Source organism: Morone saxatilis, unplaced genomic scaffold (genome assembly GCF_004916995.1).
Source record: "Morone saxatilis isolate NCDOM2014 unplaced genomic scaffold, NCSU_SB_2.0 Contig0, whole genome shotgun sequence".
NCBI lineage: Eukaryota > Metazoa > Chordata > Actinopteri > Moronidae > Morone > Morone saxatilis.
This window is the reverse complement of record NW_023339650.1, coordinates 13,932,291-13,957,139: the sequence shown is the minus strand read 5'-3', so window position 1 is coordinate 13,957,139 and position 24,849 is coordinate 13,932,291. Positions and strand designations below refer to the sequence as shown.

Genomic DNA, 24,849 nt, shown 5'->3' with positions numbered 1-24,849 from the left:
CCAGTTCGGTCCAGACTGAAATATCCCAACTACTACTGGATGCTTGCGATTAAAAATGTGTACAGACACTCCCGGTCCCCAGAGGATGAATCGAAACGAGGCGATCCTCTGACTTTTTCTCTAGCGCCACCATGAGCTTGACATTTATGTTTTTTGAATGAAATATCTTGACAGCTATAGGACAGATGTCATGAAATTTGTTCAGACATTCGTGTTCCCCACATGATGAATTGTAAAAACTTCAGTGATTTCCTGACTTTTAATTTACAGCCACCATCAGGTCAAAATTTCACTTTGTTTAATATTTATTAATGACCAAAAACTTGCAGAACTACAGCAGCCTCAGCTGTTTTTTGTGTTTAGTGATCATTAGCATACCTTAACAAACTAAGATGGTGAACATGATAAACACTATATAATCCTTAGCATTTAGCTTAATACACTGCTGTGGCTAAGTGAAGTCTGACAGAGCTGCTAGCATGTCTTATTTTATGATTGTTGCAACAATGTGGGATTAGTCAAAAGGTGACATACCCACCTGTTGTTTTTTTAACTATAAACTGTTTAACTCAATTATAAACTCAATTAATTTGCTTGCTAATTATTTTTTTGCTATATCACAATAGATATCAGTATTGCAAGATATAAGTTACAAATATAGAAGATTGTATCCATAATCTTCATGTATTAAACTTATTCTTAAGATAATATTCAACCCAGGAGTTTCTCTGAAGATTTGTAGTCATATTGAGTGTACATGAAAAACTAATGAATATGGTATTTGTGTATTTGTTTGCTACAAACAGTTCCAGTTTGCAGGGATTTCTCATTACGTGACTCCAAATTTTTTATAATTGATCTTCTCTAGATTTAAGCCAGAGTGCTGATGATGTGATTTTTATCTGACCAAGGATTTTACCATGATCTAATTTCCAGCTGAGCCACGCAGGATGGTTGGCAACAACACATTTTCTCACACATGGTGGTGAACTTAATAACACAATGGCTCACTAGCTTCATGTTTTATGAACTGACAAAATGGCACATTTTGCCACAAAGTGGTAATGATGATTAGCTGTATCTGAGACAGTCACACACCAGGGTTTTATCTGTGCATCTAAACAGAATGTGCTGAAGTAAAATGATAGATATAGTAATATTTTTGCTCAGAAAGACCAGGAAATGTATATTATTTGTTATCAAAAACTGTACATAGCATTCTTTGTCACTACTCTATAAACTGCAGTAGCTGAAGGCACACAAGCTGGTGATCATAGAGATGGTAAATACTTGTACAATGTTGCAGGTTTAAGCACCATGTTGAGCAGAAAATCCAACCTCCTCTTTGGTTCTGCCACCACCAGTACTCTCTTATTCCCCTATCGCTTCATCCCGACCCCTCCAACCCTCTCTATATTTACCCCATCCCTTCGTCTTCTATGCCTGTACCCACAGTGAACACTACTCCAAGCGAGAGACCGTGTGCTGATGGCCCTCATGTCGAGAACAGCAGGTACTTGTGCATCGTGTTTGTTGAATGCACAGTGGTTTGTACACTTGATGGGTGCTACTTTATGAGGCAGCAGATACAAACAGCTATGTAAATGAGCTTCTTCGCATTTCCTGCTATGAGTCATAATTCAATAAAAGAAAAACTTTCCCATTATAATCTACTGAACATTTGAGACGGTTTTGCTTTATAGAGAAGTTTAGTTGTAGGCTTTATGTTGTTTGTCTGGGAATCATGCCTCCAAAGTAGTAACATGCAACAAGAGCATTGAACTTTTTACTGTAAATAATCTTTTCTTACTTAATGTGCTTTATAAAAGTGAGCATTTGTGTCATAAAAGAAGACAGTAATGCAAATCTCCGTTTTAGTATCAGTATCAGGAAGTTTGCAATCTCGGAACCCATGGGCTATCGTCTGACAACGATTTAGCCTCTGGGGGCAACAGCTAATGTTTTGGGGTTTCCGTTGTAGCAAGCAGATATCTGGCAAATGTATTTCCAGGTCAAAATGTCCTCTTTAGTCCGATTAGTATCTTGATATGCGAGAAGACATATTTCAGCTAATCTCTAAAAACAAATGTCTGCGTATGAATGCAAATACATTTTTAAAAAAGCTAAATCGTTGTCAGACGATAGCCAGTTGGTTTTCAAGAGTGCATTTCGGCCTCTTTTGCTCCCTAGACGGACTGCATGCCTGCATGCAACCAAACCCCGAACAAACATGATTGTTCAATAATACTCAGACTACAAACAGAAACCAGGACACCGGCAATGCCAAAATCTTGGTCCCTTGTCTACAGATTCTGCACTTAACTGCAGATATCTGTTTATAGAGATTAGGAATTTTATTGAAACAGGTGAAAATGCCTCACCCCCTAAGAAGAAATTTAACTTTGGTGTCAGTAATAGTCCAACTGACTTGTAAGGGTAAGAACACGTTTACTTTATCGAACATTTAAAGAGGCATTAAAGCTGTCTTTTTAGGCAATTTCCCTTCATTTTACTTTTTACAAACAAAAACTTCTTTCTCCCCCTTATTCTCTATCGCTCTCTCTGAGAAGAGTAAGTAATTTGCTTTGCACTCATGTCTTAGGTAGGTGAAACATTATTTATTATTCTCAAAGGCTTCTGCTTGATCTACTGTGGCCTGGATAGTACCTCATTTGTATGTCACTTTGGACAAAATCGTCTGCCAAATGAATAAATGTAAATGTAAAACATTATAATGTTGTGCCACCTTTTCCTACTATCTACTAAGGAGGTAATTGGCATTGAGTCAGTAATAGTGTATTATAGTAATTTTAAGTGACTGGACAGAAACATTTTGTTTATTAACTCTTTATAATGGCAGTACACTAGGGCTGCAACTAAGGATTATTTTCATTATCAATGAATCTGCTGATTGTTTTCTCAATTAATCAGTTCATTTTTGCTTGATTATTGAAAAATGGCCATCACTATTTCCTAAAGCTGGAGGTCATTTATTAAGCAATGTAATTGCTTGTTTTCACTCCTCAATTGAAGATATTTAGTTTACTATCAGATAATACAAAGAGTTAGAGGCATATTAACAATTTTTTGCTTTAAAAATGACTTTTTCTAATCGATTCATCAATTTATTGTTTCAGCTCTATGTTACACCATCTGTCTGACTTTGAAGCACAAACTCTCAGTCTTCAGCTGTAAAACATTCAAAACTGCATCAAGAGTGACTAATCTACAGCTGCAAAAACTCTCTATATTGAGGTTCAAGATATATAATAAAGAGATATATATTGTTTTTGTTGAATATGTCTGTTAATGGACTAACAAAACTGCATCAGAGAGGCAGCAGATTACACTTAAAATGCTTGAAGCCAAAGAGGGTTGTTACAGTATAAAACAAAAAGAGATGGCCATACATTTGATGCACAATGCAGCCTTTCCAGCTGTGTATGCGTGTTTGTGTGTGTGTGTGTGTGTCTGTTAATGTTTCTACAGTATATCACTGTCTGAGCTCATAAGCATGTGTTTGTATGTGTGTTTTTTCTCTTAATGGTACATCCGCACTAAATTGGCCCCTGAATGCAGTGCGCTCTGTCAGTGGTTTTGTGAGCTACAAGTGTATAGAAACAAAGAGAGCCAGGGAGCTTCAAAGCGAGTAGGTGACATTTCGGGCTTTCCATCTTCAAAGCACTATTTGCTTTTGTAGTTCCTCTTTGAGAATAATTATATATATTTTTTTCTAAAGGATTACAGCTGTCTGAAAACATAGTGTAGAATTTGAGGGCCATTTCCTAACATTTTCAATGAAGGATGCACAATGAGCTGTTTGTTTTTATGTCATTATTTTGAAACATTTTTATTCCACTATTATTTGCTATTATGCGTAATTTAACACAACTTTTTATGAAGCATATAGTACACTATAGGACAGTGTTATTCCGTATTGACAGCTATTGGCAGTGAATTGATCGTTGACCCAATAGCCACCCGGTGAGTGTCTCCAGATGGGGGAGACGTGAAATCCACCATGTCCCCTCATTTTCATTCACCTCTCTTACTCTTGTCTCTTTCTTCCATCCTCCTCATCCAAGTGCCTCTCTATAATTCATGTCCAGGTGCAGCACCAGCTTTCTTTGGCACGGGGCTTGAAAGGAAAAAAAAGACAGATGTTCAATTTTCACTTCCTTTGTGCACCTCTCTATATCTGTTTGTGTGCTTGTGGACCACTCTTGCCCCCTTTTACCTGTAATGCAGATTGTGGTGTCCCTGTAGTTCAGCATAAGCAGTAATTAAGGCGAGTCACAGCCGTGACTAACCGCTGGCTCCTTCTTTACTGGATTTAGATGTTATGGTTTGCAAAAAGATGTGCTTGTTGTTGCCTTTGAGTTTGCGCACTACCTTAAACACGAAAAATAGTAAATACTGTCCAAATCTGTTATCTTTTTTCTCTTGATGTTGGCTGTAACAAGCTTTGACGGCCATCATGAGAAGCATGAACTCCGAGATATGCCCATGGCACAGCTGTATTTACATGCCGCTTCTGTGCATCTTGTCATACAAAACGCATGAACCCCCCACTGACTGCAAAGCTGTTGGAGTGACTGAACTCTGCAGGTGGATATCTATATTGCAAAGTGACATGTACAGTATAATGCACAGCTGTGGCCTGGAGAGATCCGGGACTGAATTTCATTGCTGTCCTCTTTTATCAGATGAGACATGCTGCATGTTTGTATATCATGAAGGTATTTTTCTTTGATTCTGTTTGTTAAAGATGACCATGATTTTCTTCATATGACCTATTTAGCATTTTTGAGCAGTGGATGATGGATGTGGAAAAGCTAAAGTGTTCAATTAATGCTCTGTCTTTCCGAAATAATACAAAAGATACCGTTTTAGAGAAAAATGAATTAGCTATAGCTGAGACAGTTGTCACATCAGCCTGTTAAACGTTCATGGCCACTGAGTAAAACGTTCTTTTTGAGACATTATTAATGTAATTTAAATTCTTACCATTTGAAAATTGCACCCATTCAAATGATGACAATGATGTTTTACCACAATATCAAGCATTCATTAACTTATGGATGCTTCACAGGAGGAGGTATAATAGTTTACAAATACGTTAAACACAAAAATATGTTGTATTATATTGTACATATTGATAGGTTAGGGAAAGATTGTGAATATGGCTAGTAAACTGTTGGTAAGGTAAGATTAGGCCCCGCTACATAAACTGCATTGGCACCAAACGCTTCCAAACCAGTGTTCAATATGGATGTAATAAAAACGGGATCTTGTACAAGATTTTCCACCATCCTGTTTTTCCCATTGTACAAATGAGTAGAATAAGTAAAAATGAGTGAACATGCCTAGAGGAGCTCGCAGCACTTTTAAAAGGAAATCATTAGCGGCTGCAATGTAGGTTTTCACACCTCTACAGATTTTGTTTGGGGAGGTGGAGCAGGGGGGCAGGCACTAATACAGTGTTTACATTTCGAGGCAAATATTATGACAACTTTCACAGTGCTTAATGGATTTAACATGTTTATATATATAAATATATACCTAAAGCACCTTTTTTAAAAGCACTGTGCCTGTGTGAATGAACAGAAGTGACTTCTTTTTCAGGGGCACAATGTCCCCAATGATTCGTTTTGGCAGTAACATGCCTATATTATGTCTGATTTCTTTTTTCATATCATGAGCATTCAAACCTGCAATAATGGGCTCACCTCATTGTAATTTCAAATTTCAAAAAATGGAATAATCATTGCTCTAATATACAAATGATTTCTGTTGGGCACATTTCCTTCATTCTCACAATAAGACTCTGGCTGTACGTTCCAGGCTGCGGGTGTGCCTGTGTGTATCCTTATGTTCGTACTGTACATTTGTGTGTGTGTGCGTGAAAGGTGTACTACAGGGGTGCATTTCAAAATAGGTCGTTGCTAATTCCTTTTAAGAATGAACATCCCCCCTCCCGCCGTGCACCAATCTGAAAAAGAAAGAAAGTATAGAAGGTAAAGAAAGAAAAGACAATGAATTATGGATATGTTTTAAGAGGGATATTGCTGCCTGGCCTCCTCACTGTTTTTCATTTCTTTACCCCCCCCCCGTCTCTCCTTTTTTTCTCTGTGTCCTCTGCCTCCTCTTAAATCGATACGGGCTGACTGTCATGGGTCAGTGGCCTGTATGCATCAGGCTGGACAGCAACAGAGGAGCACTGTGTCTCTCTGGGCTCTCTGTAGAGGTGATAACTCGTTCCTATCTCAGACCTCTCTTTAAGGGACATCCACTTTCAATTTAACTCCAATATCCACCTCAGATTGACTTGGGATGACACAAAGGAAAATAATATATATATATATGATCACCATTTATCCTGGAAGAAAGTTGAGCAATAAATACCTGCAGCTATATCATTGCATAGATTGAAAGGTTTGGATGAAGATATTGTAGATTATTTTGTATAAAGTCTTTCCCTACAAAGATGTATTTTAACTGACCTTTCACTAAACCCTGCCCCCACTTAGTTACTGATGATACTGTATGCCTGTCAAGCTTTTAGCGTTACATTATACAGTTTACACTGATAATAATGGGGTTTTCAATAGGCTTCTCATTTCTCGCCAGCAACTGTTGATTTTGTCAGTTGTAATAACTGTCACTTGCAGATTTTGTCAGCTGTAGTTAGCTAGTTAAGCTAATGTTGGTTGAAAACGCCACCTCCAGCTGACTTTTTAATCAACGAGTTTAACTGGGGGTTGCTTGAGAGCATACGGACTGACTTGTAAACAGTGGAGAAATACTATACCACAGTAAAGTTGTAAACCTGTAGCTGCACAAAAAAATGTAAAATGAAATGTTTTTAGGCCTTAGAAGTGACGTTCAGTTACTACTATGTTAGCTGTTTATGTTCGAGCAGACAAACACACTGTTGAATCCATTCCTTTCACTTCTATTCTTGTAGTTTTGGTTTTGGATAGGATAGAAAAAAAAACTCTTTACATACCGATTAGGCTACTGGTCTCACCGCAGCCCCGTGCACACAGCTTCAACGTGCAAAAATAATAAAAAAAGAGAGCAATTTTATTTTTTATTTCAAATCAGACTGCAGTTTGTGTGTATCACAGCAGTGTGTGTGTCTAGCCACAGGCTTCCTCACACTCCAAGTCCAATTACCTGTGTTAAGGCCACATCTGAGACGGGGGATTAGAGCATATTATTCTAGCACAAACAACAGTCTCTCTGCCCACCAACCTGCAGGCAGCCAGACACACGCAACCGAGGAAGGTGTGAGAGGTGTTACATTAGCACCTGGATGTGCGAACAGCAGACTAGTGACCTTTTACTGGTGACTGATACACTACCTGGAAAACTTGTTCGCCTCCCGTAGCTTCCTCCTCTGTCCTCAACTCTTCTCGATATCTTTCCGCCTCTGCCTCTCACTTTTTTTGCCCTTCTTTCTTTCTTTGTCGGATGTTCTGTTTTTTCGTGCCGTAAATCGAGCTTTTTATTTCATCCTCCATTTTCTCGGCTGTATCCATTGAAGCGCTCTCCACAGAACCATAGCCTCAATAGTCTCAATTTCTCTCTCATTTTTTGACAGTTGATACTTTTAACAGAGGATGTTAGTCAAGATGTCGTCTATTTCTCTTGACTTGTTGTCACCACTTGAAATTTTCTTTGAAAATGACTGTGATGCAAAATACTCTATTAAACCTCCTCAAGGCACCTCCTGTTCCCCAGAAAGGCCTTGAAAATACAGCCCCCGCACAGAAACAGCTTTACCATGAGCGATCTGTCACAATGCTCAAGCCATAATTTCATATCCTTCTTTTTTATTTGTTTTATTATTCTTGCCTTCTTTCTCGTAACATGCAGCAGCCAGCATGCCTGTACAAATCGTTGTGCCTGAACATCCGTGAGACACACAACTTCCTTCAAGTCACCTGCCAGGGGCTCTAATTAGACTGATAAGCAGTGCAACTGGAATCAGCTCTTTCTGGTAATCAGCCCCACGGAGCCCAGACAGACGGCTAAATGAGGAGGAGATGAGCCATGCAGCCCAACAGGTGTCCTTAAAAAGACAGGGAGGTGTGCTTATACAGTCTTGTCTTTCCCCTCTCTAACTACTTGAGAGTTCAATCTCAGGAGAGCTTGGAACATATAGAGAAATTCTGCAGTTATTTAGGAAATTAATGCTGAAAAAAACAGTATGTCGGCGCTTCTGTGGTGTATAGATTTAATCATCATGCTGTGACTCTGAATTGCTGCCTCACTTTTAAAAGGAATTGTTCTAGAAACTCTGCAGTAAGATGATTGATTCAGAGTGGGGGGACTTATACAACGGCAAACACACTAGTCAAACTGTGTATTTTGATTTCTGAATTGCATCCTGAATACATTTCTTGCTTTTCTCCTTGCAGTCGCAGCTGCTCTGCTTTAGACATATAATAATGATTATCACATTTTGTCCTGAAGCAAAGTAGTAATAAAAAAAAAGAGCCCAGTGACACATCAGGCAGGCTGAATACAAAATGATATCAGAACTAATAAAATCTCAGAAGGGAAATGTCATATTTGTCATTTTGACACCTGCGTGAGACTGTTGTGTTACACTTTCATTTTACACCCACCACTCCCAGCTGTACACAGGAAAGCAACACGGCGAGATTAACGCTGCGATCTGAGGAGCAGCCAGGGTGCTTCACAGAGATGGAGAGGGGAAAGGCAGATAGGACGGAGCTCGAGGTTACTTTATCCACTGTCTGAGCAAAGATGTGCACTGCACTAACATCTGTAGATGTGGTTAGAGGGATTGACTTAAAGGCCACTGACAGCAAATGTGTTCACTTTGACATTAACCTCCTCAAGCTGAAAGCCCTTGAATATCTCAGTAAAAAAAGAGTCTCGAAATTTAATCTAGATGCTCAGACAGTGCATTAGCTGGAACTTGGAGGCTGAAATTATTTGAAAAGGCAAAAAACAGAAGCTTATACTGTTGTTTTGATGAATTTATACTCTGTCAGGAGCACATTAGCAGCTCAGCATATTGTGGGTCTGATTTAGGATCCATTTTGAATTGTTGTTTTGAATTGTTTTGGAAAATGGTGACATCTTTTACCGATTCTGTCACATTTATTCAATTAGAGTACAGGCCTTTATCTTGAAATAAAAATAAAAAGATTAAGCAAGACTAGTCAATAATTTCAAATGGAGCTGAAATGATTAGTTCAATATTAAAAATTCAAGTGATGATTTTTCAAGCAAAAATGCCAAATGTACCCTGGTCTCAGCTTCTCAGTCTGAAAGTAAAGTCTGATGTGATAGTAAATTAATAACTTTGGCAAAACAAGCTATTTGAAGACATCACCTTGGTGTTTGTAATGGCATTTATCACTATTTTAGAGTCAAAATGACAAATTCATGCATAAAGAAAGTAATTGGTTGGAGTGTCCTGGCAGCTCACCTTGAAGAACTGGCGCCCCATGGCCACTGCAGCAAGGCAAAGTCCTTACTGCAGCAGCCATAGGTGCAAGCCCAACCTGTGGCCATTTGCTGCGTGTTACCCCCCAGTCTCTCTCCCCCATTCCTGTCTATCTTGAGCTTCAAAAAGCCCCAAAAATATATTTAAAAAAAGAAAATACTGGGCAAAAAAATTGACAACAAAAGTGATTATTATTACATAATTGAATTTGAAGTGTTTTACTAACTCAGTACAATAACAGACATGATGATGTTTGAGTAACAGTGAGCTACTGTTGGACCACTTAAGACTGAAAGTGTTTCTGATAAATGAACAGTTGTTTTTGGGGTATTTTTTATTTATTACATAAGTTACCTTAGAGATACAGACAAATGTTAAGAAAGAGAGAGCGGGGGATGTGTTTTTGGTACATAGATATTTAATATTTATATTATGAAGGGTGATTCCTGTCAGCCTACTCGCAGTAATATTGGCTTTCTTTGCAACATATGCCTGTCTCCTGCTTTGGTTGAACAGCTGGAGATCATGTGATGGTGGATTCATCACGGTAACAATTTAATGTGTCATGGTGGTAATTGTGTTCGGGTCACAAACATAAATCTGTGTCCTTGGCCCCAAACGTATGCTTGGGTTAATATACTGCATGTGTAGATGTTCTCTGTTATCTATAGATTGTTTGACAATAGATCTTGTTTTCAGATAGAATCCCTTGATTACTGGCAGAGCCCAGCCTACCACCCCCACCCATGCTTACTTCACCCCGTCTGTCATCCTCTCCCTCATATTCCCGACCTGAGTGATGGCGTTTGTGATTCCTAATGACAGTCGGAACAAATCTACGGTAATGAGGTCACATTGGGTTCGTTTTTTTTCCTTTCTCTGAAATCACCCTTCACAGCTCTGTACAATCAACCTGTTCCTGAGACTCAGACTGGGTCCTAGATCCGAGCTCCAGTGAACCAGCGTGAAACAGATCAATTCCTTCCTTTGGAAGACCTCCCTGCAGCCAAAATGGACACCCTGTCCTTCTGAGCATGTCTGTTTTTTCCAATATCCAAGACTTATTATCTTTTGACTCACTGGAGCTCATATCCTGGCCTCATGTTAATGCTGCCTGCTACGTTTCCAAACTCAGCCTCATGACATCTTTAGCATATTTATTGATTTATTTAGGTTTTATAGTGTGTGTATTTTTTTGTGGACCTTTTAGCAGTCTCAGCTATGATAATGCATTTATCTATAACAGAAGAAGTATGTGTGCATGCTTGCATGAGCACTCACATCCACGTAATGATGTGTGTTTCTCCTGGCTTGAGCAGGATGTCTGCACCAACACATCATTACGATTCGTTCGAGCCATTAGCTTGTGGAGAGCGAATTGTGGATGAAAAGCACAACTGGGCGTATGCAGCCACATGTGTGTGTGTGTGTGTCTATGAATATGTACAGTATGTGTACTTGTGGGTGTGCAGTGTGCCCTCCTGTGCGTCAGTGTGCATACCCAGTATGTGTGTGCTCAGTGATGTGGTTAGTAATGTGGAGACCTGCAGGAGACGGTCCGTGGAGAGAGCCTGCAGGATAATTGCTGCCACAGTGACAGGTAGGGCTGCCTCTGTCAGAGTTCCCTCAGTGGGGAAGCAGTGGAAGAGAGTGTGTGTGTGTGTGAGCAGCTCTGTGCGTCAGCTTCACCATCTCTTCCTCCAATAAGCTTTCCCCAGTAGGCTCCCTTCAGACAGTGGCAGACTTCCAGATGTTTTCATCTTGTATCACACACACATCCAGGGAAAGAAATGAAGCATATTTTACAGAGAGCAACAATCTTAAATCGGTTTTAACCTACCCCATTTTACCCCAAGGAAAGACCTCTGAGTACTGTTTTTCATCATATCTTCATGTATCATGTAGCATCACACATTGAGTACATTTCAGGGACAAAGTATTCTATAGTGGACTCTTGATGTGGACGCACAAACACTTTTTCCACTTGTTGAAGTTTCCCCTCTGACTGCAGTAAATGTTTCTTTATGCAATGTCTGGCTGACAGCAAGGCTGCCAGCTTGTGTTATTGGAAAAGGTCATCCAAAGACCCAGCAGCATGGCTCTGCAGCATGCTGGACTTCTGATGACTGTGATTGTTTCAGATGTGCATTGTTTACCTCATCACTCACTTTAATCTTCAAACCTATCCGTTCTTTTTGAGTGATTGTCAGATGTGATTCACATCACATATGTCACACATCTGCAGATTGTCATCTCTGAAAGGGAGAGTAAACGATGTAAACGTGTCCCGGTGAGAATGCAGAGTGACATCCGTGGGGTTTCTCCCACATCTGGAGGTGCCTGCCATCCAAGTCATTTGCCGGTGCTGTTTCTGTTCCCCCGATCTCCTGCAGTCCGTGAAGAATTGGTGTCAGCACCTATCAAAGGCAAAATGCCTATTCTACACAGAGTGTCAGAGCAGCCACAATCTATTAATCAACCAGGCGGCAAAGAAACAGATATTATGTATGTGTGTCTGTGGTTGTTTGCGTGTCTGAGCTTGTGTTTGTGTGTCTGCACATGTGCAGCTGAGGCAAAGACTCATCCAGGTGTATTATTCAGCCATCTTTGAAAGGGCCCTCTAATAAGGGAGGATGCAATTATAAATGTGTCATGTGGGTTCTGTTTGAAAGAGGAAGGGGCCTGTAATGTGTTTGATACCAAAGGCCGCGGCAGGGTCTGCAGCGGACACAAGGCGCATGCTGATTGCACGACTACAGCCATTAGAGGAGCTGAAACCAGGCAGCAGACTTCATCTTCTATCCTCTTTTTCTACTGTGTTGTCTTTTGATTTTGTCTATAATGTGGAAACAGATTTTGGCATCAACATTTTTGCTTTTGTGCGTGGCAGTATTTTGCAGGAGAGTTCAGTGTATTCAGTTAGAAATAGCGAAGGTTTCTGGTGTGTTGATTTAGGCTGAATAACAGCAGTTGGTTTGTTTGGGAGCACTGTTGGCTTATCCACAGGAAACGATCGATCAGGGTGAATAAACAGTGAGCCAGCCAGGATCCCCTGCTGTTAACAGCATGGCCCTACCATGTGACAGACATGGTGGTATATGATTGGCACTGGTGATTGGACATTAGAGCCTAATGATGTCATGGTTATCATCATGTTGGGTATAGTGAGAGAGTTTCTTTTTTTTCAGGTGAATTATTTGGCCTCATTTAACTCCATATTTACTTTTTAGGGATTAAGTTTAACTGCATTAAAATATTTCTAATTATATTAGATTTGTAGATTATAGTTATTACAAGCAAGCAGTAATAGAGAGTGGGTTGGTAGAGCGTTATAGTGCTTTTGCAATAACCAGTGTTGAAATCATTCGAAGATTCATAGGAAATTAATGAACACAATTTTCTTAATTTTGTTGTAATTATTCAATCTTCTAAAAGTCATTTATCAAAAAAAATTCAAAACATTAACTGGTTCCAGCTTCTTAATGTGTGGATTTGCTTCTTCTCTCTGTCCAAATTGAATTAGTTTCATTGTTGATTAATCTGCAGATAGTTTTCTCTATCAATTAAATAATTGTTTTTGTTTATACATTGTCAGAAAATAATCACAATTTCCCAAAAACAACAAAAAGTTCACATATTCAACTGTTGAGTTTACTATTGTAGAAGAAAGAAGAAGAAAACTAACAAATATTCACATTTGAGAAGCTGGAACCAGTTATTCTTTCGGATTTTCTTTCATAAAAATTACTTAAATTAATCAATTATCAAAACAGTTGCTGGTTTATTTTCTATTAATTAACAAATCAAGTAATCGGCCAATCGTTTCAGCTCTAAATTGAATACTCAATTTTTTACTGTAGTTCAGACAAAACAAGCAAATTGAAGTCATCTTTATCTTTATCTTATTATCTTTAGATTAATCAACAACGGAAATAATTGTTAATTGCAGATGTTTTTTACGCCCCTCCTTTGATTTAATATTTAGTCCTGACACGATGTTAATGAGTTAATCATATCTTGATTAGATATTAGCACATAATGATGTTGTTAGATGGAGGCATTGAATGTTAAAAGTATCTTGCTTTTTTTTTGTTTTTCTTTTACTTTTGCACTCTGTTATTCTATTCCGGCTCAGCTCCACCTTGTCCCCCTGTTTCATTTGTAGGTTTTCTCAGAGGTGCAGGTCCTTTGATTGGGTGTCTTGATTTATATAAGCCAGAAGGAGCAGAATAACAATTGATATGCATGAACAAGAAGAGACAGAGGAGAGGAGTGGGTTTGATTTTCTGGCCGGCTCAGATAGTAGTATATATTAAGTTATTTACTCTATGTTTATCCTTACAATAAATAAAATATCAAAGTCATTTTATATTAGTGTGTTTGTGTCTCCTGTAGAATATCCTCTATGATTAATTTCCTAGAAGCTTTACTGGAAGTGAAAAAACAAGAACATGAACAAATAAACCTTATAAAAGCGACAACAATACCGTGCCTAGATTTACATTTTGATAAGCATCTGTGTATAGAAGTCAGATGTAAAGGGGTCACATATATGTTATATATATCATACATGTAATGAATCCGCTGCTGCACGGAAGTCAGCGCTGTGGTTCTTCATACTCGGAGCCATGAAGGGATATTATTGTTTTTGTTTCCCGCCTAGGATTTTGACTGAAAAATGAGTTGCCGTGCATCTTATCTGTCAGGGGGATCAGGTGCATCTCCCTCTCTTTTCCTCTTCCTCTCCTCTCCTCCTCCTCCTCCTCCTCCTCTCTCCACTCTGATAGGTAGAGACAGCCATCATATGTGCAAGGGGAAAGTGATGGGCGGAATGGCAGCTTTAATATCGGAGCGATTGCCTGCTGATAAGGCTAACGGCTGTGGAGAGGCGTGAGCGTCAGCCCTCCTCTGCAATAAACACTTTCATTTTGTTTGGTTGGAGTGACGGATGGAGAGATGGAAGTGGTGAATAGACGACCTGAGGAGCAAGGGAGGGAGGGGGGAGATAGATGGAATGGATGTGGATGTTATTCAATATTAACAGATCAATCAGAGGCTGGTGAAATATGCATTTTGTCAACTGTATACCCCCATTTGGCCAAAGAGGCAACATTACGATCATGTGACAGCGCTGGCTGCTGCGTCGTGTTGAAATACAAAATACTTACAGCCTACAGTCTGTGATTTGTCTCCCGATGCTGAATTTATATTGCTTCTAACAATAACAACCCTGTCGTATATCAGAAAAATGAATATATATATTCATGACTTTAAGCTCTGATGACTTCATGATAATCATTTCTGAATTGCTATTAGAATCTATGATGAGGAGAGCACAATTGCTTCAGTTTGCAGCATATGGCAGAGAAAAGCAACATTTTAATCAAATTATATCTCGCCACAAGATAATTTGTGTTGAGCGCATATGCTACAGAGCAATTTAAAGGTCACATAAAATCAAGCTTAAATGTGTGCTTGTATGTTTTTGCTGCATTTTCATTCATTAATGTTCTAGTCGAAGGTTTTTTTAATCTTTCTTTAGATTGATGATTGAAATGGCCTTTTCCTCTCCTTCGACAACACGTTGATGAGTTTTTGAAGTGTTCTTCTATTTTTTCTGTTCACCTGGCTGAATGTTTGGATGCTTAACAGAGACACTGTGATCGTGGTTTAACTCAAAGCACACTCCTCAGTGCACTTCTAATATTTGATAACACAGTGTGATTTTTTTTAAATGACATATGTCCTTTGGCTGCAGGCACAGTTCCAGCTGAAATAATTCAGAGGTTTTTTATGTTTCTGTAATAAAGACTATATACACATATATATACTATATATTTTACTGCATGTGAATGAGACTACTTTTTTACTTACTACTTATTTAAAGTTTTAATTTAAACCCTTAAGATTTCAGTCCTGGTTGAGTAGGTGAAACAGAAGAGCAACTGGTGTATCTGTTTACAGTGCAGTCAAACAAACTCATGTTGTTTTAATAAAGAATAAAGAAAAACAGTACAAAAGAGATCTGATTTCATGCTGCACACAGCATTTATAGTTTTTCACACAATAGCAGGGCACAGTAAAGTTCAAAGTCACTGTGGCTGCTCCTTCTTGTACCATTACTCCCTTGCAAAGATATGATGAAAATGATCTGCAGCTGAAAAATGCAGAAAATGAACGTTGTTTTGTAGACACATTTTGGATGAGCGATCTTGATCAACTCTAACCTTGGTGATAAATATACTGTGCTTGCTGTGACTGCTTCACAACCCATCTTAGTTCAATGCGAAGAACCAGCAGTAGGAAATGTTCAGTTTACATTAGCAGTAACAGCTCGGACACAGTGTAATGAGAGCAGTGAACAATAAACAGTGAGGCTGATATCAGTTAGATTACATTAAAAACACAAACACTGGGTTACATTGTTTTCTGTGGATTCCTCATACGTAGGTAGGCAATCTGAATCCAGTGCAACAATGGTGGCCACTAAAAATGAAAAACTCCTCTATAGAGAGGTAATTAAAGAAAATTCATTGAAAAGCTATTACTGAAAAAAAATATGACCATAAATAGTATTTTATTTCATGAAGATCTTATTTTAGAGATTCAACAGCCACCTTCTCTCCCAGAGTGATGGCTAGTATTTTACTAATTGAAGTAGTTTTAATTATAATACTTTTGATTTATAGTAATTGCATTGTACAAAAGTGACACTGTCATCCAGTTAAGACATTTATTCACAAAATATGAATCACCCACTTTTACTGAATTTAGTCCCAGGCAATTATCCATTTTATATTCTCCTTTAAAACTGCTGTGTGGTTTGTAATTTCAATTGAAGGCACATGAAAATGCAGCACATTTTAACAAACATACAAAAAAAAAAAGCCTTTTTACTGTGCTTTTTTGCCTGGTGAACATCAGATGATATGGCTCAATATGACTCGGAAACCAAAAAGATCAAATGAGCAGCAGGGATCAGATCTCGATATTAGAGATCAGACTAGATAGACTCAGACAATGCCTATTAAAATGGCTGGAGGAGCCTCTCTGAAATGAGACCTGACATCTCTTTTCCACAGTCTGTCAGGAGTATTTGGTGGCTAATTTGAAGCTTACAAAATCTGTGTGTGTGTCTGTGAGAAACGGAGAAAGAGAGTGAGCTCCAGTGGGAGGTTAATATAAGGGGTGACCAAAAAGAGATGCTGTAGGCTGTTATCTGTACAGTCAGTGACAGAACAAGCAATCCATTGGCTGGATTCTCTCTTCAGCCCAGATCCCTCCAGTTACCGGCTAATGAGCTCGGCAAGTACATTGTATTTACATTTAAAGTGGCTGTTGTGGGGCTGTCCTTTCCCTCAGGTTGATTGGAGAGTCCTCAGCTTTGATTCAAAAGTAAATACTGACCTTCAGGCTTCTTTGGTTTCACCATAAAACGGTTAATGTCAGCTTGTCAGTCAAAACCTGAGCTGCAGCCGCTGTGACATGTATATATGTGTGTTGATTCCAGGCTAATCTTTCGTAGTTCGACTCATGATGTGTTGCGACCCCAGAGGGGTCCTCATTAGGACCAAAACGTTGTGTGACCTTTTAGCAGCTTCGCCTCCGCCCACCACCTACGACCTCACCCAGCTGGGCCCAATTACCTCGCTCATTACCCCCCTCCTAAATAGCACCAGGACCATGCAGGTACTGTAGCTATCTATGGAGAGGCAATATGTCTGACTAAATACAGGGGTGGCAACATGACGTGAAAGTGAGTTGAGACATGCCAGTTGAAGACTTTCCTCCTCTCACTAATGGCAGAAGATTTCCTTTTTTTCTCCTCTTGTCTACTTCTTTTATGTGACACTCTAATTTAGAGACTTTGAATGTATATCTGACCTTTCCAGCTCTCTCGCTGCCTCCTTTATCCTCCTTTTAGCCATCCTTCAGGAAACCCTGGCTGACACCTAAAATATAAGATGTCCCCTTTGCTGCCATGTTGATGAGGTGATAGGATGATCAATGTTTGCAGGATCCTTAATAACCAGAAAGAGAAAAGGGGAGAGAGGAAAAGCGAGGGAGATGGATGATTATCCTAAAAGTAGCGTGCTTAATTAGATGGAATGCTGCATACATTGTGGACTGAGTGGAATCATTGGGATAGATTAAAATACTAATTAAACAGGCCCTTGCCGAATTTGGAGTGTGAGGTGGGGTTCAGCTCTTCAGGGTCATTTGCATAGCCTTCATCTGGGGAAATGGGATTTAAAGGACCTGCTCTCTTTCTCTTTCTCTCTTTAACTCTCACTTTTTTTTTCCTTTTGCCCATTACCAATCACATTCACATGCTAACAAACTCAATTAAAATTATGCTCCATTTTTTCGTTTCACTCTATAATTTGGCATAATCTATTAAGGCCCCTTTGATTTTGTTTTTCAATGTAAATGTCTCCATCAAAGTGAGGAAGGGGCGTTAAGCACAGGAGGGGAAAAAAAAAGTCGGTGAAATGTGTGATCTTGAACGATGGATATTTAACATTGCCTCACTTTGGTTTGATTTGCATGAGAATATCTTTCGTGAACAAAGCTTTGGAAATAGCATGCCATATTTGATTAGATCAATAGATGTGAGGATCAAACTCGGGTGGTGTATTAATTACTGCAAGAACAAAGGCAGGAGCTCAAGTTATTGTGTGCTGTGAATCTACAAGCACTTCATCTGCTTTCTGGCAATCTTTAGTGGGTCTGACTCAACGTGTGAGGATATCGGTCAAGTTTTATTGGTAAACTTTTTTTGTGTTTTATATTTTCAACCATGCTAGCAGCATGGTTCAATGTCGGTCAATCATTGTCGGTCGCTTCACCACTTTGGTCCACACTGAAATATGTGAATTGTAAACATTCATGGTCCCCAGAGGATGATGCCCAATGATTTTGAAGATCTCTTGACTTTTCCTCAAGGACACCATGAGGTTTTGTATCAAATAGGTCAACATTTATTGGATGAATTCCTATGAAGTTTGGTACAGACATTCATGTCCCCCTCAGAGTGACTGGCAATAACTCTGGTGATCCTTGAACTTTTCATCTAGCGCTATCAACAGGTCACAATTTCAATTTCACCAGTATAAGTAGTAGCAAAACTAATGGCATTCGGCATTTGTTTTTTCTGCTAATTAGCAAATGTTACCATGCTAACACGCTTGCATTTTGGAGCTATGACAGTTGAAGTAAATCCAATGTGGGACGATGAAAAAAGGCTTAGTCATCGTCTCCATTTCAGTAACACACATCCAACAAAAACCATCCCCACTGCAAACCTTCAGCTCATTGCGACTCTTTTTGTCCCACATTCAGTCGCTCGTATCACAAAGTAATGTAAACACTGATGGAGAATATAATTCAACCATGATAGAAATTGAACATGTACAATAAATCTGTCCAGTGTTGCAGCGGTGATATCATCCGGTGAAATCCGGCCTAAACATCAGCATTTTAGCCTTTTCATTATGAGCTTGTTAACAAGCTGGCAATAGCATTTAGTACAGCCTCACACAGTCTGAGCATGGCTGTAGACCCTGTACCTATAGGCCTACTAACCAGACAGCATATCATTCCTCAATGTCAGACTCCTGTCAGCTGGTGGACTGCTTGCTGTCTAACCCTGAAGATTGTTTTGCTTCTCCTCTTGATGAAGATTTTCTGTGTGTGTGTGTGTGTGTATGTGTGTTGGTCGGTCATTTTCTATGACCAGTTTGACATCTGACTCATGCTGTTACATCCATTGCATCATTCTCAGTTTCACTGACCGCTTGTTCTGCCTCAGGAACTGAAAAATCTGCTACTTTGTCATCCACTGCTCATACTCAACACCTCCTCTGCTTTTGTCTCCCGTGCAGTTCAACAGAAGCAGCAGCTGGAGAAGGAGACAGGCCTGAAGATAGTGGAGGCCGGAGTTAGTGATGTAAGTTATACTGTCTAAAAATATCCGTTGTGTGTTGGAAAAAAGAAAAGAGAGAGAGTGGGTGCGCTTGTGAATGTGTGCATCTTCTGCGTTTGGGCTCATGGGACAGGAATAACTCTGTGATTTCAACTTGTCTTGGCATTCGTATCACACCTGCAGCTTCAGTTGTGCAGCCAAACACTAATCTGAAGCAGCAATGAATTCCAAACACACATCCTTTTAAGTGTGCTGCTTTGTTTACCGTCCCCCGTATTCATTTCCTTTAGGTTTGTAAGAGCCGTTGTCACCATGGCAAATAAAACACAACAAGACAAAAGCCTGATGCATTTTGTGAAACTTAAAGTAAGTGTTGATCATCACCGCAGGGCAACAATAACCAGATTATCTTGAGTGCTGTCACTTTGTCGGGGGCCCTGATGCTCCTGTGACATATTCATTGGAAAAAATTAAGAGGAGAGCAGGAGGACACTTAGGATGATCCAGATGAAAGGAGAGTAAATGTGTATTCATTCAACACTGATAAATATTCATATGTATCAGCGGTAAGGATCTAATCAAGCACCCATTGATGCATCATAGCCCTCCATGCTTGCCTGGTAAATGAGTTTCTCTATGGAAATGAGACAGACAGCCTTAGACCCCTGAGCTGCCCTGATCATGAGGCATGCTGGGAGCTAAATGGATGCGGCCTGTGCATCGCAGGACAGTTGCCATTGGCAACAACCATCGCACACTGTATAGACAAGATCATTTTCCCGTGTTAGTCCCTTCTATGCTGTCTCCCTTTTGGTGTCACTGCCTTTCTTCGCCCATCTGCCTCCCACTTATATCTTTTTTAGCACCACATTTTCTCTCATCTTATTCCACATTGTGTCTTTATCACGTTCTTCTCAATTATCTCTGATTCACATTTTTTTCCTTTTTTTCTTCACTGTGACTTTTGTCCTGTTCTTTGTCTGCCTCTCCTCTCCTCCTTTTCATTCTTTTATTCCCACTCAGACTGATTCCTGCGCTTAGCCAGCACTGGTACAGGGCTGTGTTTGTCATATTGGGCCTATTTGTAGATAATTAGCTGCAATAATAGCCTCTCTGCAGGAGCCAGGGTGAGGGAGGGATGGATGGGAAGAGGGAGGGAGGAAAGGAAAAATCTGTCTTCCACCTCATGGGGAGAAAATCTGCGCCAGACTGTGTTTGTTGAAATGCATGTTAAGGAAGCATGGCATTTACTGTACTGCAAATAAAGAGCTGGCAAAGTATAAACCCTGAAAACTCACTCAGAGGGCGTTTTATTAGCAACAGCTCTGATGTAGATGTGTTGATCTCACCACTTTGTATCCAAGAAGTGGAGAGTTGAGGGTAAGTTGGGCAAAATAGTAGCTTTTGACAGGAGAGCCTGTGGAGTGGGCTCTTCAAATACATTAGTTTAAAAGGTGTTAAACCGAAACGCCTGCTTTCAGTAAATTTGCGGTAAATTGACCACAGTTATGAGTGAATGCATGCTAAAGGTTGCAGAATGGGTCTCCTGTAGCCTGCTTCTTAGTGGCAAAAATAGAAATATGCCTGGTAAAATTGCTCATTGGATCCATAAGAGGTATAGAGCGGGAAATGAAACAAAGCACAGTATATGCTTTCCACAGACAGTACTCTTTCTCCAAGCTTGTATAAAACCACCAATGTGGTTGGTATCATTAAGTCTTATCACTGACAACTCCCCCCTCCTCCGTTTTTTATTTAAGAGGTGACAAATGACAAAACAGCTTAGGAAGATGTCCAGATAGAGCGAACGTCAATAGCAGTAGATGCGGACGAGGATAAGCAAATGTCAAAGTGGGGGGAAGGAGACATCAATCAATAGGCCGAGCAATATCTACTCCATTATAGATCGCAGGGAAGTCGGCTTCCTAAAGAAAAGAAAAAACAACAGAAAAATGACTACTTTATGTATGTGTGGGGCATAAGCAATGTATTTTCTCACTATCATTATTATTAACAGCTGTTTCCCAAGTGGGAGCTGTACTCTTGTGGAAACCCAAAAGGCAAATGGAGGTGCTCTCACAGCAATTCATGAGTCCTGTAAATGTGTGAAAAACTGCGAGGAGGAAAAAGAAGTGAAGTGGAAAGAAATTCATGGTTGATGTGTCCTTCTGGCAGCTTTAGCAGCAACTGTCTGTATTCATACTACATTGAAACCATACAAATTAATACACATATCCATGCTATTATCAGACACTTAGTACTCTAAATGTGGAAATAAGCTCTGGCAGATCATACCACGCCTAAAAGGCAAAAAGCTCTGTGACTGTGCATCCCTCACCGCCGCTTTCCCCTGCCTCCTCGTATCTTCTTCCGTGCAGGAGGGGGGTTGGTAAGTCAACCCCCGCCCCTCCAAGCTAGAGACAGCAACCAGGCACCAGGCAAAAGGGTTGCTTGCGCTGGCAGCCACAGACACAGCATGGCTGGTACCAGTGGGGAGCGTGGAGAAGGGGAAGCGAGGGAATAAAAGGGAGGCTCAGAAAGCAGTTTTTTTAAAGGGAGGGGCATGTTGGTCAGATGTTTTTTGGAAACGATTTCTATGGTTTGAAAAAGGCACACAGAATATTTTTTAATCCTCTGACAATTATCACACTGTATGTGGGGCCAAAAGATACAAATATAACTGATAATTGTAGCTTCTAGTCCACTGAACATTTTTGTTAATGAGCGTGAAATCTTACTTATCGCTTACAATGTGATATTTAATCTCTAAAAATATTTTCTGAGGTTAAATATTTCCCTGCTAATATTGCCCCAATCAGTGTCTTCATGACCAGAATATTGGTCTGTCAATAAAGATTCACACTGAAATGAGCTTTCTTCTGAATTGAAAATGAAATATTAAATAAAATAGAAACTATACAACAGTTCTGACAGCTGAGATGACAAAACTCCACCCAGACAGAAGCTGAGATAATATTGCCTTATGTAGCAAATCAACATTTTGTTTACTAGGGTAAAATATTTCTAAATATACCTGCTTAATTACAATGAACGCCTAATGACCTATAAAACATTTTAAACTGCACACTACAGTTTCCCCAGATTTCTTTATTCCAATAGTTGCTTTATACTTGCGATATGGAAATCCACATTCAGCCTGCCTGTAGGAGATGGTGCCCATGTGATTAAGTTGGTGGTTAAATTGAGATTCATTGACATTTTGACAGCAGTCTCATGTTTGAGATAACTCCAGCATACAGCTTATGTGAAGAGGCACTTATTAAGCATAGAATTCCCTGAGCTGCATGTCAACTGATTATTCAACCACTAAATGTAAATCATATATGGCAGGCAGGGAGTCTCTGCACTGTGCATGTGTGTATTGTTTGTGTGTATGCATGCAAACGTGTACAGTTAATGTGTACAGTATTTTTTGTCTGTGTGGCTATAGTGTCTGTGCTTAATGCATATGTAATTGCTATTTAAAGGGCATAATTGTGTATTTTTCTTGTCTTTCAATGCTAATGACATGTGTCTATATGTAAGTAAGTCACTGGTCTTCCATTTGATTTCTACTTTAGTTACATAATGCAAGTGGAGGCAGGTGAAGTGATCATGTTTAAATCTAGAGAAGCTGCTGGAGAATGCAGTCGTCTTATGATGGTCAAAAGCTCACATTATATTTCTAATCAAAGAACTAAGTGCAGAGGCACACAGGCAAAACTCATCTCAGAGAAAGGTCACATGTAATGATGACCTCTCCCGATGGATTTGAAGGCTTTCTTTTCAATATCCTGTGCCATAATTAATGCAAAGGCACATCTATTTGAGAATGTCCTGACAGGCTTCCTCGAAAAGATACTATGGTGCATCAGGTTTTGAGTATTATCCTGTTTCTTTTCTCAACAAGTTCAAAGTAGATAACAGCAAACTAGTGTAGAGCAAGAATCTTTACATCTTTTTATGAACTACTTACTTATTATCTTTCCTTAGACCTTCTACATGATGAGTTTGTATATACTGGTTTGTTGACCTGCTGTTAATATGCTAAAATAGCAATGGGGGTATTTTCGGTTATGTTTAGTGTTTGTTTTTATCGTAGCTATGTTAGTGGCATGTTTCTAGGGATGGCAATGTTGCCAGTTGGTCCATCACTTTGGTTCAGACTGAAATATCAAACATTTACAGGATGGGTCGGCACAACATTTGCTTAAGATATCCATCGTGGCCGGACGCTGTATCTAACAACTTTAGTGAGCCCTCAATTTTCCTTTAGCCATCATAAAGTCTGAATTTAATTTGTCCAATTCGTTGGTTTATGACCAAATACCAGCAAAACTAATCACATTCACATTATACTCACATCAGCATTGTGCTAATTAGCAGATGTTAAGATGGTGAACATGGTTTTATATATTATATCTGCTAAACATGTTAGCATAGTCATTGTCAGCATATTTACATGCATGTTAAAATTTTTGTGTCAGTTTGTCCCTGCTTCTCTTACCCTTGGACTTTTAATATAATTGGATTGACTGTCCCTTCACTTTATATATCTTTTATTTTAAAATACAATACAATGCAAATTTGAGCAACAAAGACTACATTTATGCAGTCACCCTTAATGCACTCAATAGGATCCAATAACTTCTGCTTCAAGGATGATCACTTTAAATTTGCATTTTGTTTTGCTGGAACATTTTTCTCATGAATATTTATTTCCAAATGTTTTTTTATACATATATATATTATGTGCCTGGTTATCAGGCAATATCAGTGCATTTTGCCTTCCTTTAATCTAACAAAGGAGGAATATTGTAGCATATATCACTTAACAACAAATACCATGTGCAACCATCAGCGAATGCAATTCCTCCGAGCAAATGGGACAAATCATTTCAGAGGGGACTTCAAAGGAAAACCACACTGACCATTTCCTACCAGAGAGAAGAGAGACACACACAGGCTAAAATAAATAAATAATTGTGATAAGAGTTGGACAAATTGATCTTGTAACGGTATGGGTAGATGCTTTACTTCAAAACATATTTCCTGATGTTGGTTTTTCAAGCTGTTTTTTTTTTTAAGAATAACAAGATGAGAAAAAATATATTTTTTATGTTAATTTCGAGATCTCTTATTCTCATTTAAGTGTATGTAACTCCTCAGTGGAAATTAGAGTGGCTTGGTTGCACTGCAGGGTATATTTTCTACCCATCCTGGTTGTATATTGCGTATGTATGTGTACTGTTTTTATCAGCCAATCAATTTCACGTTGGCCCTCAATTGCCTCTTCCACATCGACAACCTATCCAATCTCCTTCAGACACTGTAATAAACCCAAACAATGAAAAAATTGCCGCCTATAAAAATTTCAACAGAGCAGGAAGGCCAATCTGGCTGTTTTAAAAGTGGCTAAAATGCCATTACTGTGGCA

At 39.2% G+C, this 24,849-nt stretch overlaps 1 protein-coding gene across 1 annotated transcript in view; it reads left to right on the top strand.

The window, feature by feature from the left end:
* Positions 1–24,849, top strand: part of ptprn2 (protein tyrosine phosphatase receptor type N2) — a 106,668-nt gene that overhangs the window by 38,090 nt on the left and 43,729 nt on the right. The window contains exon 11 of the mRNA XM_035656926.1: positions 19,372–19,436. Within this exon, the coding sequence (XP_035512819.1) occupies positions 19,372–19,436 (65 nt within the window). The remainder of the gene's footprint in view (positions 1–19,371; positions 19,437–24,849) is intronic.